The sequence below is a fragment of the Pleurodeles waltl genome, chromosome 2_2 (genome assembly GCF_031143425.1).
Source record: "Pleurodeles waltl isolate 20211129_DDA chromosome 2_2, aPleWal1.hap1.20221129, whole genome shotgun sequence".
Classification (NCBI taxonomy): domain Eukaryota; kingdom Metazoa; phylum Chordata; class Amphibia; order Caudata; family Salamandridae; genus Pleurodeles; species Pleurodeles waltl.
In genome coordinates, this window is record NC_090439.1 from 715193959 (window position 1) to 715207476 (window position 13518).

General features: G+C 40.5%; 1 protein-coding gene across 1 annotated transcript in view; it reads left to right on the forward strand.

Moving 5' to 3' along the window:
• MCMDC2 (minichromosome maintenance domain containing 2) overlaps positions 1 to 13518 on the forward strand; it is a 1221288-nt gene that overhangs the window by 422466 nt on the left and 785304 nt on the right. The window contains exon 7 of the mRNA XM_069218905.1: positions 12418 to 12546. Within this exon, the coding sequence (XP_069075006.1) occupies positions 12418 to 12546 (129 nt within the window). The remainder of the gene's footprint in view (positions 1 to 12417; positions 12547 to 13518) is intronic.

Genomic DNA, 13518 nt, shown 5'->3' on the forward strand with positions numbered 1-13518 from the left:
TGACTTGTTCGCAGAAAACAGCAAATGCCACAAATTCGCATTGAGGCACTTCCAGGCAGGGACAACTGGTCTGGCAGATTTCTCTATGCTTTTCTGCCGATTCTCCTAATCCCGGCAGTCCTCATCAAGCTATCCCATTCAAGAGCCAAGATGATACTCATAGCTCAGGAGTGTCCACTTCAATGGTGGTTCACGGACTTCCTTCACCAGCCTGTCATCCACATCTCAAGCTAACATGCAGACAAGATCTGCTGACGAAATTCGGAGCCCAGATGGTGCAACCCAATATCTCCTCTTTGAGTTTGTCAGCATTGAGTTTGAGCTAGTGCTGTATGGACATTTGAATATGCCACAAGACTGCATGGAGATCCTCAGAGAGGCGAAGCAGCCTTTCACACGTCCCGCATATGCCTTCAAATGAAAGAGATTTTGCTATGGTGTTCATATAAGAATGCGAACCCTTCCACTTGCCAGGAAGATGTCATTCATCCATACTTACTCTATTTAGCAGAATCTGGCTTGCAATTATCTTCTATAAAGGTTCACCTGGGAGCTCTTACTGCCTACAGAAAATTTCCTTAACAAACCTTTTTTTCCGAATCCCGGTCATCAAGTATTTCCTAGAGGGTTTTAAAAAGATTTTTCCTCCCATTAGACGCCCTTCTGCTCCATGGGAGCTCAATATAGTCCTTTCACACATTATGCAGGAACCCTTTGAACCCATGCGCAAGAACTCTCTCCATCACCTATCTTGGCAAAACCGATTTCCTTGTGGCGCTCACATCTGCTCGCAGGGTTAGCGAAATCGAGGCACTTTGTTCGCATTAACCATAGACCGTATTTCATTCTAACAATGTGGTCATGAGGACTTACCCCAAATTCCTCCCTAAGGTGGTTCCAGACTTCCGTGTTAACCAGACAATTCTGTGAGCTAGTGCTCCCTCCAGGCTTTACTCTCCCACTGGACTCCCAGAAGCAGGACTGGCCTCTGGCAATGATGGGTGCCCCTTGGTCCTTGTGGAAGTTTTCCATTCCCATTTTGGGACAGTACAAAGGGTCTTACGGTCCCTCCCCCTTTCTTGCTTATTGCCCCTTACCCACCGTTACATCATAGCCAGTGCCACGTGATGTCCACCACAACACAAGATACTATGAATGTGTCCCACAGCAGCACAATCTCCCCTCCCTCCCTTGTTCTCCACAGTTACACTTTCTTCTGGTGTCCATTCTCCATGCCACAGACCTTGCGGCCACGCACAGCAGAGACACATTATTAAATGTTGTTGGTTTATTTACAACATCTCATTCACTCAAATGTGCCAATGACTCTTGCTGATCCTTTGTATAATGATTTTTAAGGTTGGCTGTAAGGAACCAGACAATATCTCTGTACGCCATGCACCCTGTTTAATGTTGTATTAAAATAAAATACAACTTTAAAAAAAAAACATGTAAACTAGACAATCTCGTTACAAACATTTTCTCAGAATCCATCTACTCTAGCAGAGAGAACCTGCGATTCCCTGGATGTAAGACGAGTTCTGAAATTCTATCTTGACAAAACACGTGACATTGGCAAATTGGACCAATTATTTATTAACTATGGTCGCCTCCGGACAGGCTCAGCCACCTCTAAGCAATCCATTTCCCAAAGGATAGTCTCATGTATTTTACTGTGCTTTCAAAAGGCTAACAAAACTCTCTGATAGACCAAAAGCACACTTGACTAGAGGGAAAGGAGCTACTACTACTTTGCTGTGCAATATTCCTATTCCAAAGATTTGCAAAGCAGAAACTTGGAAATCTGTTGATACATTCACTAAGCCCTACTGCCTAGATTCTGAGGCTATAGCAGAAGCTCAAGCTTCCCTCAGAAAGCTATTCACTTAACTTTTATTAGGTCATCCCCTGCCTGCTCCTCCGTGCTCTGTGGGCATGGACTTGCTGTTCTATTAATTGCTTATGACTTTACATGGAAATCCCCTACGAGAGACGGAACAGTTTCTTACCTGTAACTCCAGTTCTCTTGTAGGGGAATTTCCATGATGAGTCATAAGCAACCCTCCCTCCTCCCCGGTGGAATACACAGAGGTTCCCATACAAACTACATAGGTGTCACATTGCCTTCAAAAAGAACTGAATCAACTATCACCAGTTGAGCATGATGTGATACTGGTGGTCTCTACATTCTTAAAGGCATATAGTGGCAGCCTATGAGGCTACTCTGTCCTTCTCTCCTTTACCTCTTTCATAAAAAACGGGTTTGTGAGGGAGATTTATTCTGTTTACAAATTAATCCCACATTATAATGTACTGGCCCTTTTTTTACTTCATGAGACTTCGGCCAGGGTAGCCTATGTAAATATGCTGCATTATTTGTCTCTTTCTTAAGTGTCTTTGCAGGCCATCCTGAAGAAAGGCAAAAATCTCAACTTAAGAAGATATATTTTAAAGACGTGCTCCAGGGTCCCCCCACGTGGGCGGGACTATTCACTGCTTATGACTTATCATAGAAATTCACCTAAGAGTGTCATGTAGTTATAGGTAAGAAACTGTTCCTTATTAGCAATCCAGCCCTTCTGCCTACGCTGGGCAAGTGAGTAGAAACAGGCTGGAGACTGTGGGCGTACAGAAGCTGGGGAAACTGTACATAGATACTAAGTTTATAACAGTGAAACAATTAAAGGTAAACAGGGTGATGACCATTATAAATACATTTGTTTACCGCAAACTGAGACACACTGTATCAGTTATATTTCTGGATGAAACCAGGGTCTGGATCTCTACACTATATGGATTACATACTGAATATGGTAGTATTGTCTCAAACAAGGCCCTTGGACGATGGGAACTGGATCTTGGAGAAGAGATTAGTCCTGATGTTGGAAATTCTTTTGTACTCAGAGTAAACTAATGTTTATTAATTATATAGAAATAAACTGTTTCATTTTAAATGATTGAACAGGCAGTACTGCTCCCCAGTCTTCTACCTAAAATGGACCCTGACATATCCTCCTTTTGTGCATGCTGTATGAGTGATCCAGCTGGTTTTTCCATCGGACATGGGAATGTCCTATAGTTGGGGAATATTGGACAGAGGTGTATTGGGTTGTTGGGGAAACTATGGGCATTCATGTGCAATGTACTCCCTTGATAATACTTCTGTGATATGTTAAATGCATTCCCAAATCAATTAAGTGCTAACAAAGAGGAGTCTACTGAGATTTTGGATGAAAGAGCTGATTCCTAAATTTGAGGTTTGGTTAAAAGATGCAGCTGGGAATGGAAGGGCTTTGATAAAATATACAATGATAAAGTCCCACAGGTGTGTTCGAGGGATACCTGGTATCCACTTAGATGTTATGTGACTGTCCTGCAGAAAAGTAGTTGCTGCGTCCAGAGAACTGTTCTGCTGAAGGGTCCTGTGTTGCAAAGTGTTCTGACGCTGGGAGTTATAATGAAAATTAATGGTACAACAGTACTACATGCCCTAATAGAGGTATATCGATACTGAGTTTCAGAAAGTTGTGGACCTCTTGTGGTCAGTTACAACTTTAAGTGAGACTGTTACACTGTCTTTGTGTACACATCATTGTTCATAATTATCCATGTCTTACTAATATTTGACCTGATGTAAGCCTGACTACGTCTGCACCTGGTGCATTTGTTTTTTCAGTTTCTTAAAATCAATAAATTTAAAACAAAGAAATAAAAAACTAGCAAGGGAACTTGTGTTTGAAAGGATAGTGGGTTTAATTATCTTAGTCACCATGCATCCCAACAGAGGGCATAGTATTTTGTCCAGGCAATTCTAGTTTTTAGGTCGAGCATTCGAGGCCTCTTGTATATACTTTAGTATATACTTCTATACTTCTTTGTGGGGTCTCTGCTTTTTCACTGGTTTGTTTCAGTGTCCTTAAAAATTCCTTGCTTGCTAGTGGTCAATCCTTGCTCTTTGTCCCACCTTTTCCACAGCTGTACACTCCCCTAGAGCATGGCCCTAGTACTTGTACCCTTCCACTTGTGCCTATGAAGCATGTGCTTAGGGATTACTTTGTTCAAAGGCTAGTAGCATTTGACCAGAGTGCTGGATGCTTCAGTGGCCCCAGTCTGTTTCTGTTAACAGGTCTCTAGTCTATTACTTACTTTTTATCTGCAGTGATGTGTGACTTTGTTTATTCCATTCATTACTCTCCCTCGCACATTTTCTGTTCTTGCATTACAAATGCTTGTTCCTTTTGTCTGTCTCTGCAAGCTCTCAGCAGCGCTTTGAACCGGTTGCTTATGTCAACTGTTTTACTTTTTATTTTCAGTTTGTGGCAAGAAAATGCTAATAGCTGAAACTCGAGTGAACACGAGAGCTATTGCAGTTCAAATGCTTGTTTTTCTTTATTCTGGAATCCCTTGAGATGAGGACTCAAGGGCTCGTAGTTTACCGATCTCCGCTGTAAACAGGGCTATAAATCTCGTTCTTATCTCCTCACATCTGCTGTGCATTCAAAGGAAGGTCTGTTTCTTCTTTTAGAATATTGTTAAGAACTCTCTTTTTAAATACAATTTCACCTGATTCCTGTTGGAGCTCTGGTTCTGAGTTAAGCACAGATGTAACCCTTAAATGGCCGTATAGTTTGTGAATGCTTCATGAAAGGGCTTATTAGCTCCTCCTTCGTTTTTCCCTTCGTTTTTTGCTTGGCAGGCGGCCATCTTTCTGTCATTATTGGTTGACGAACCTGAATTGTATCTGCTTCATTTATGAACGTTTTAATTTTGTACAGGATGCTAGGGCTCACTGATTTCATCCACATTGTGTGTACTAATACTGCGTTTGTCACGCGTCAAACACAAGACTATTCCCAAAGCTGCCTTTTTTTTTGCAAAGCATTTATTTCTACTTCTTATCCACTCTGTAACATTGCTCCAGGAAACAAGCAACATTTGGTTTCAGCAGTCATGAGTTTCAGTTGAGAGTTTTGGGCACTGGCAGTAGGCTTGTAAATCATGTTGTTATCTGTATTATATAGCTTTTTTTGGATGGCCTAAAGAGGCCCGACATTGTTTCCGGAGTACATGTTTTAATTAGTATCCTGTGCTCGCATATTTAGTTATATCAGCTGAAGTTTCAGAGGAGATCTTTGCATACCGGCATGTTTTTATTAGTGGCTTTATATAGATTAAAGAGGCTTGAAAGTGCTTTCGTATATGATGTTTTTTGTCTTATTTCTTTACTGCGAGCAAAAGACGCATATGGGAAAGATGTAAGAATCAAAACAAATTTCAGAAAGGGTGAAAGCTGTACAAGAGAGCTGAATTAGTAACAAATGGGTGTAAATGGGTTAAAGAGAACAGAGATAGCTTGATTATAACACAGCTTCAGTATTCTCTTCTCGCATATTTAGTTGCAACAGCAGCAAGTTTTAGAGGAGAGCTTTGTTTTGGCAGGTTTTCATTTACATATTAAGCAGTCCCAAAAACGCAAGCGTAATTTTATTCCTGCCTAAAGTACATTTTTATTTTAAATTAAGGTTGTCTTACAGTACGGAAACATATATCCCAGTGACTGTGTTTCCTACTGCTTTGGTTACAGTAAAAAGAAACCACCCGCCTACTGTTGTGTGTGCGTTTCCTTTAGAGAGTGAAGCAAAAAGCAGCAGGAGTAAGATGAATTGCCAATAAGTGGCTGTTTGTGGATTAAAGAGACACAAAATTGATTTAGTACTTCATAGCTTCAGTATTTTGTTCTCGCACATTTAGTTGCAGCAGTCTTGAGTTTCAGAAGAGAGTTTTGGGCACCAGCATGTTTTTATTTACAATTTAAGCTTGCAAAAATTGCATGTGTAATATTATTTATGCGCAACATAATATACTTTTTAAAAATATTTGCCCTTATTTATTTGTATTAATTAGTTTATGCGAGCAAAAGATGCATATGGGCAAAAACGGAGGAAGAGAGAAAAAAAATGTTGCAAAGGGTGAACATTGAAAGCTGTACAAGTAAGCTGAATTGGCAATGAGTGGCTATAAATGGGTTGAAGAAACCCGAGATCGTTTCATCATTACACAGCTTCAGTATTCCCTGCTCGTATATGAAGTTGTAGCAGCTGTGAGTTTTAGAGGAGAGCTTTGGGCACCGGCACGTTTTTATTTACAAATTAAGCAGTCACAACAATGCAAGCATCATTATATTTCTGCCAAAATTTAGGTTTTCTTACAGTACGGAAACATATATCCGAGTGACTGTGATTCCTAGTGCTTTGGTTATGGCAAAAATAAGTGTTCTGTGTGCATTTCCTTTACACAGTGAAGCAGAAAGCTACACGAGTAAGATTGTTAATTAGTGGCTGAAATACTTCTTAAAACACGCATAGGCTCATTACGTACACCTTCATGTATCCCTCATTTAAACAGTCAGTATGTCTCTGCTGCGTTAACCACATTTTTGTGCCACTTTATCTTATATATTGACAATCAGTAAATGTTTGCATTGTACTAAAAAATTGCTGAAATTATATGGCATATAAGACCAACATATAGAGTTGACAATTTAATGCTGCAAAAAAAGTCCAGTAAGACATTCATAATACCAATAGCTCCAACTCAAGTAAATGCGAGACCTATTGCATTGCAAATGCTTGTTTAGGTCTTGGCTCTAGACTGAGCACAGGCGCGTCTCGAAGACATTGTGGGCTACAGTCCTCCCATAGTTTCCCCATTTGTTGCCACCATCATAGCTCCATCTATCAGCATCCCCATTCATAAAATAAAATGGATGCGTACTTCATTCTTTTTCCCGGTGTTTGGCTCTCCCGAGAGCACCGTCCAACTACTGTTAAGGTCCGCAGCTTCCATGTTTTCAGTCATTGTTTGGGACTACTTTGTCGTTTTGTTTTCAATGGCTGACCGGTCCCGCCGCACGTGAGGAGCTCTGTTGTTGAGACTGCTCTTCATGACAGAATTGTTCTAAGATTGTGCTGGAGTGATGGAAGACAGTCGCAATCTGAGGTTTACTTGTTTTTATTTTTTTTATTTTGAGCTTTCATGTTGCAATATGTTACTGAAATATAGGCCATTTGCTGTTATCGGTGAGGGTGAGAGTTTTGTTTAATTATCAACTCCACGTATTAGGAAAATACACAGACACATGTGCGGATTGATCCATTCCCGCTGACCTAGAGTGAGTTTGCTGATAATCGGTTTTTAGTGACAGCATTTCGCACTTAAATAAAAGAGAAGCGTGTCAGCTGCCAGACAGCCGAGTCCAAGCAGCAGCTATCTGAAAGTGATTTTCCTTGTCATCTTAAAGTCAGGAAAATGGAGACAAAACGTTTCGTTCACCCATGTGGTTATTGAAGTGTAGACATCAGAGATTAATAGAGCAAATCTGTTGGGCTCCTGGGCCACTCCTCTCCTTTGCCTGGGCTAACCTTATATATTTCTGCCGCCCCATTCCCTCTCGAGTATCTCTTGCATTTATTAATAAAGAAGTGAAAGTCAGTAAAAAAAAAAGGCATTTGTGTGCTGCGGATAATAGAGTGTCTCCGCTCTGCCGTCACAGACATAAACGTGATCTCCTCGAAATGCACATCTCAATGTACATCACCTTGCGTCTCCTGCCCGTTTTCCCCTTAAAGAAAGCAGTGGTTCTGGAAGATGGGCAGTTTTTACCACAGACAAGACACCTCACACCCCTGTGAATAACCCTTTCTGCAATTTTATACCCAAGTGTGTGTCAGTCCAAACTTCATCACGTTGCAAATAAAACAAAGGCCGTCATTTGAGATATTGTATAAAATACAGCAACATGAGTAATGCTACAAATAAATAACTGTAGATTGTATACCGTGAACCATGCCGCCTTTGTGAAAATGGGGCAGTATATGAAAATCACTACATTAAACGCTTTATTCCATGTAGCTGTTACAAAAGTCATTCGAGGGGTTGTCAACAAACTCGAGCATCCTTTCCTTGATGTTTGGCTGCAGATCTTGTAGCACGCTCAGAGTTAACCAACTGCAGTGCGTATTCATGAATGTGTCATTTTATCTCACCCTGCCTCAGCTATTCCATCAAGGGAGTTAAGAACTCAAAAGTGTAATTGTCACTATGAAGTGCACTAAGTGTAGTTGGGTTGATTGATGGTGTTTTGTATACAAATCATTTTTTTCATATTTGTTCTATTGACCTTGTTTAGGAGAGAGAACAGCTTCCACACCAGAAGAAGCTTTGAAAAATCCGCATGTGTCCACGATTTGGTTGCCTTAGCCTCTTGCATTCTTTACTCACTTAATATAGATTTAAAATGCACTTTGCATCACTGATGCTGTGAAAATGAAGCAAGCTAAGAAGAAAAATTGGAGGGTTTTCCTTCTCAGAGTGTCACATTCTTTCTGTGATTATATATGTTTTAGGATTAATGCTTAAAGTTTTGTTTAAAATTGGTTACAGACATGGATCTAGTAGGTTTGTAGATGATCATGCATTTTAATTAATTATGCAGCTCTGCCTTAGGACACATGACAGCTCACCTATAGATATAAAATGGACCATATTACCATAAAATACACAAGGCTTTTAAAGTGATCGTTCAGACAGAAAGGAATCGTGCCACTGAATAACAGAAGTTTATTGTTACCCAAATTAATGTACTCATTTTATTGACTTCAGAAAGATGAAATTCTGAGAGAGCCAGTCAAAATGTGAACCTGTCACTTTGAGACCAAATTCTGGCCCCTGCAATGTTGTGTGCATTCGTAAAATGAGCCACCAGTCATAGCCCCAAACTAACATTTCCAACACCTGACAGTGCGTGCAACATATTTCCAGCGCTCATTTAAAACACATACCAGCTGAAGCCTAATGCAAAATTTACCGTCACCAATGCAAAAATGACCAGCAGAAGTGTCTCACACAATAGCAATTTATGTGATCTGCAAACCATCAGGAAATGCCCTACTCCCCCTGACTGCAACTGCAGTGCTTATGCGCTGCCGCCCTCTCTTCATCTTTGTATCATCTTGGTGTCCATGTTAGAAGTATCAATGGATACCACTGTATCTATTGTTTTTACGATTTTGGATTTTGCTTTTACAGACATCACATATCTACACGGCATAGATTATAGCAATCTGTAAATTTATGATAATGTTTGTGATGTTAGATTTTGTCTATTGTAGGCATGGACAATGTTACTATACTTTGTAACCCATTTTACGGTTCTGTTGTTAGGTCTCTGCTGTAGACGGCGTGCATGCATGTCTTGAACCGAGACTACTGTGTCAACATCGTGGGCTTCAGTCTGCCAACAGCCTCTCCATTTGCTTCCACCATTGTTGCTGCATTTTTCAGCATCCCCATTCGTCATGGGCATGCATAAGTCATGCCTTTTCTGTGTTTAGCCCTCCCTGAGAGTACAGGCCAACCACAGTTAAGGGCCGCAGCATCCATGTTTTCAGCAATTGTTTGAGACTACTTTTTCGTTATGTTTTCAATGGCTGACCGGTCCCGCTGCACATTAGGAGCTCTATTGTTCCTGTCGCTCGGTTTTCCAATGGCTGATTCCTTTTTTACATCTCTCTGCCTGTTTTTTGTTTGTTTCTTCTTGATTTACGTTTCTGCTCCTCTATTCCTCTTTTTCTGCCTTTCTGATTGTGCCATTCTACTCGTTTCTTGACTTCTATTTCTGCTGTTATGCTTGTTTTTATGGTCCTTTTGTGTCATCTGTTTCTGCATTTCTGCTCGATTCTTGACCTCTGTTCTGACTTTCTGCTTGTTTATTCCTCTGTTTGTGCCTTTTTGTTTGTGACATTCTGTTTATTTCTTGACTTCATTTCTGCAGTTATGCTTGTTTTTATTGTCCTTTGAATCGTCTGTTGTTGCCTTTCTGCTCGATTCTTGAACTCTGTTTCTGACTTTGAGCTCTTTTATTCCTCTGTTCGTGTCTTTCTGTTTGTGCCATTTTGCTAGTTTCTTCACCTCTATTTCTGCTGTTATGCTTGCTTTTATGGGCCTTTTGTGTCATCTGTTTCTGCCTTTCTGCTCGATTCTTTACCTCTGTTTTGACTTTCTGCTTGTTTATTCCTTTCTTTGTGCCTTTTTTGTTTGTGCCATTCTGCTCTTCTCTTAACTTCTATTTCTGCTGCTATGCTTGTTTTTTGTGGTTCTTTTGTGTAGTCTATTTCTGCCTTTCTGCTCGATTCTTTACCTCTGTTTTGACTTTCTGCTTGTTTATTCCTTTCTTTGTGCCTTTTTTGTTTGTGCCATTCTGCTCTTCTCTTAACTTCTATTTCTGCTGCTATGCTTGTTTTTTGTGGTTCTTTTGTGTAGTCTGTTTCTGCCTTTCTGCTCGATTCTTGACCTCTATTTCTGCCTTTCTGCTCGTTTATTCCTCTATTCATGCCTTTCTGCTTGTTTCTTGCTCTCAGTTTGTGCCTTTCTGCTCGTTTCTTGCCCTGTGTGTGCGTATTGGTTGGTTACTTGCCCTCTGTTTCAGCTTCACTCCCTCGTTTCTGTTTGTTCCTTGTCTTCTGTTTTCTCCTCTCTTCTCTCTTTTTGCCTGCCGTTTGTGCCTTTTTGCTCATTTTTTGCCCTCTGTTTCTGCATTTCCGCTTGTCTTATGCTCATTTCTTGCCATTTCTGCCTTTCTGCTCATTTCTTACAATTTCTGGCAGTTCCTTACCCTTTCTGGCAGTTCCTTACCCTCTGTTTGTACCTGCCTGCTTGTTTATTGCACTGTGTGCCTTGCTGCTCATTTCTTACAGTCTGTTTGTGCCTTTTTGTCCGTTTTCTGCTTGTTTTTTGCCCTACTTGTGACTTTTTGATCATTTCTTGTTATTATGCCATGTGCCATATCCCCGTCCCTTGTTGCTTCTTTTCCCTGCCACCCACCCACCTGTCCTTTCTTATTCACCCCCATCTGCCACTGTTTCATTTCATCCCCGCCCCAACTGCCCTCCTTCGTTTCTGGGGTCTACAACTCTTTTTGTGGCTTCTCAGTAACCCGGGTGACCCGAGAGCACTGACTCCTGCAGTGTGACTATCTCTGGGGCCCAAATACAGGCACGGTCTTGTTGCCAATCTGCCCATCCGCTATCCGCCCCCGGTGTTGCAGCAGACACAACCACATGCCCTCTTGTTCACCAACCCCACAGCACTCCCGTGCACCACCCCCACCCCATTGCCAAAGGCAATAAGTCACCCATTGCCGACACTTATTGGCTTTGCCAAATGCTTGTTTTAATTAGGTGCTGAACAAAGAACAAACAAAGTCACATGACCCCTTCAAAGAATAGAGCTAATGAGTGTCCAATAGATTTGAGAAAAGAAAAGAAGACAATTTGAAATGTAAGATTGAGTTAGATAATTAGTTTATAGGTTATCACAATTCAGAGGTAGGTCTTTTAAATGCTCGTTTGTCCCTCTTGCCAATGGTCCTGTCCTCGGATGTCTTCGATTTATTCTGTTGGCATTCTAGATTATAGCTGGTGCATTGAAGTCGACCTTTGTTTTTGGTAAATCATGTGTTGGGGTAGACGCAGTGCTTCGGTTTTTCTGGTTTAGAGATGAGGAATGTTTCCATTGTGGATTAAATGTTATGGTGAACATTTTCTAGCATGATTTCTGGATCAGAAACATTTAGAGAGGTTGTTTACTTTGAACTCCTCAGCGCGTATATTTTTTAAAGCACCTGGCTGTGATTAGTTGTGAAGCTTGTTTTTACGGCCATGTTCCTGCATGTTTTCGGGAAAATCCAAGGTTGATTAGTGAGGTAGCCACTCAAGCCATAAATTGAAGTTACTACCAATAAAGATCTCTGCTGTTGCTCTGAACTTGAGGGTAGGTTGAAGGAGTTCCTCCAAGAACAGTTAATGCTTGTTGGAGTGCTAGGTCTACGGATCAGTGCAGTAACTAAGAGACCTCTGGGTTGAGGCTGTATCAAGTGGCTAATGAGTTAAAGAAGAGGAACTGCACATCTCGAAGATAAGCACTAATGAGTTTTGTGCTGTGGATTAAGGCCACACCTCTCCATCGCTTTGCTTCTCTTCTTTTATGAATAATTATACTTCCCACAGATAGGAGGTTGTCTGTGAAGTTGAAAGGATTATCACCAAACGAGGATCAAAATGTAATATTTTTAAACTAAATAAATTAAGCTGTGTACACATCCTAAAAGTAATTCTTATCCCTAAAGGTCAGTTGACTTTGTCTTTTAATCTATCCTGGGATAGAGTGTCCAATTTTATTTAAAAGCCTATTGCACGTTTCCACATTTCATATCTGTGATTTTGTTCAGTGTAGCTTATTTATAGTACATAGTTGCTCTTCCAAAGTTGCTGTTTTTCCTTGTAATGATCAAACCAACTGCTTTGTTGCATGAACATCATGTTGCAACCTTTTTCACCTCGTAGTATGTTTTTTCTTCAGATGAATTGTCCAATGCAATGAAATTAGGCGACAGATGCAAAATAATTGGAATCCCTGTCTGTCTACAAAACTACTCCCATGTTTCATTCAGCATTGAAGCTAACAGTATTCAACATTTTAGCCCACAAGGTAAGACAAAATTGATGCTATAACGTGTAGTAGTCTTTTATTGAAGACATTTTTAATCAATAATACTAAAAATACTAAAAAAAAAAAATGTAATTAGGCTGAATTTGCTTGGAAAAGGTTGTTAACATTAAATACCATCTTATTCTCTTCTACGAGATCCTCATCAGTACTCAATTGTCATGCCCATGGGTGAGATGCCAAAGCACTTTACAAAAAGTATATCTAAACATCCATATACATATACACGTGCACACAGCGTTTCAGCAGAAAGTTTGCTCGGTTAGACAAAAGACTGTCTTTGCAGCCTAATAAGAGGCAAACAATATCTGAAGTTCTTTCAGTCCGCAAGGACACTACATTAGCAGAAAATAGGCTTGAATAATCGCTCAGAGACCTTTTAAAAAAAAAGAAGAAAAAAAAGGCAATTTTAGCAAATAAGCTTCAGTAGACAGAGTAAAAACTGCCTATATGCTTTTAAGGGCTTCACCTTCTCTCCTGTGTCACATCATGCCCCATAGGTGACAGATGGGTGTATTTGTACTTTACTAAGACGATCCTGGATGCAACAGAAAAAAAACCTCTGTCATCCTTTTTGTCTGGGAAGGTGGAAGTGGTACTTATGACTTTGATGAGGATTCCTCTGGAATGTAACTAGCATTACCGGTAAGTTACTTTCATTCTCTTCCAGGCTCATCAGTAGGCATAAGCATTTAATACAGTAGCAAGCCAATCCCATTAGAAAAGACAGACAAGAAAGCAAAGCAACATTAACTATCACGCAAATAAATTCCTCAAAGAGGCCTGACTGATTTAGTCATCTGCCCTGGAGCCTGAATCCAGACAATAGTGTGTTGTAGTCGTATGTATACATCTACAGGTAGTGGCTTTTCATATCTCTAAAGGAAGGATGTTCCTCAAATTAGCTGCTGAAGAAGCTTTTCCCCTGGTGGAATGGGCTTTAGGCCTACAGTG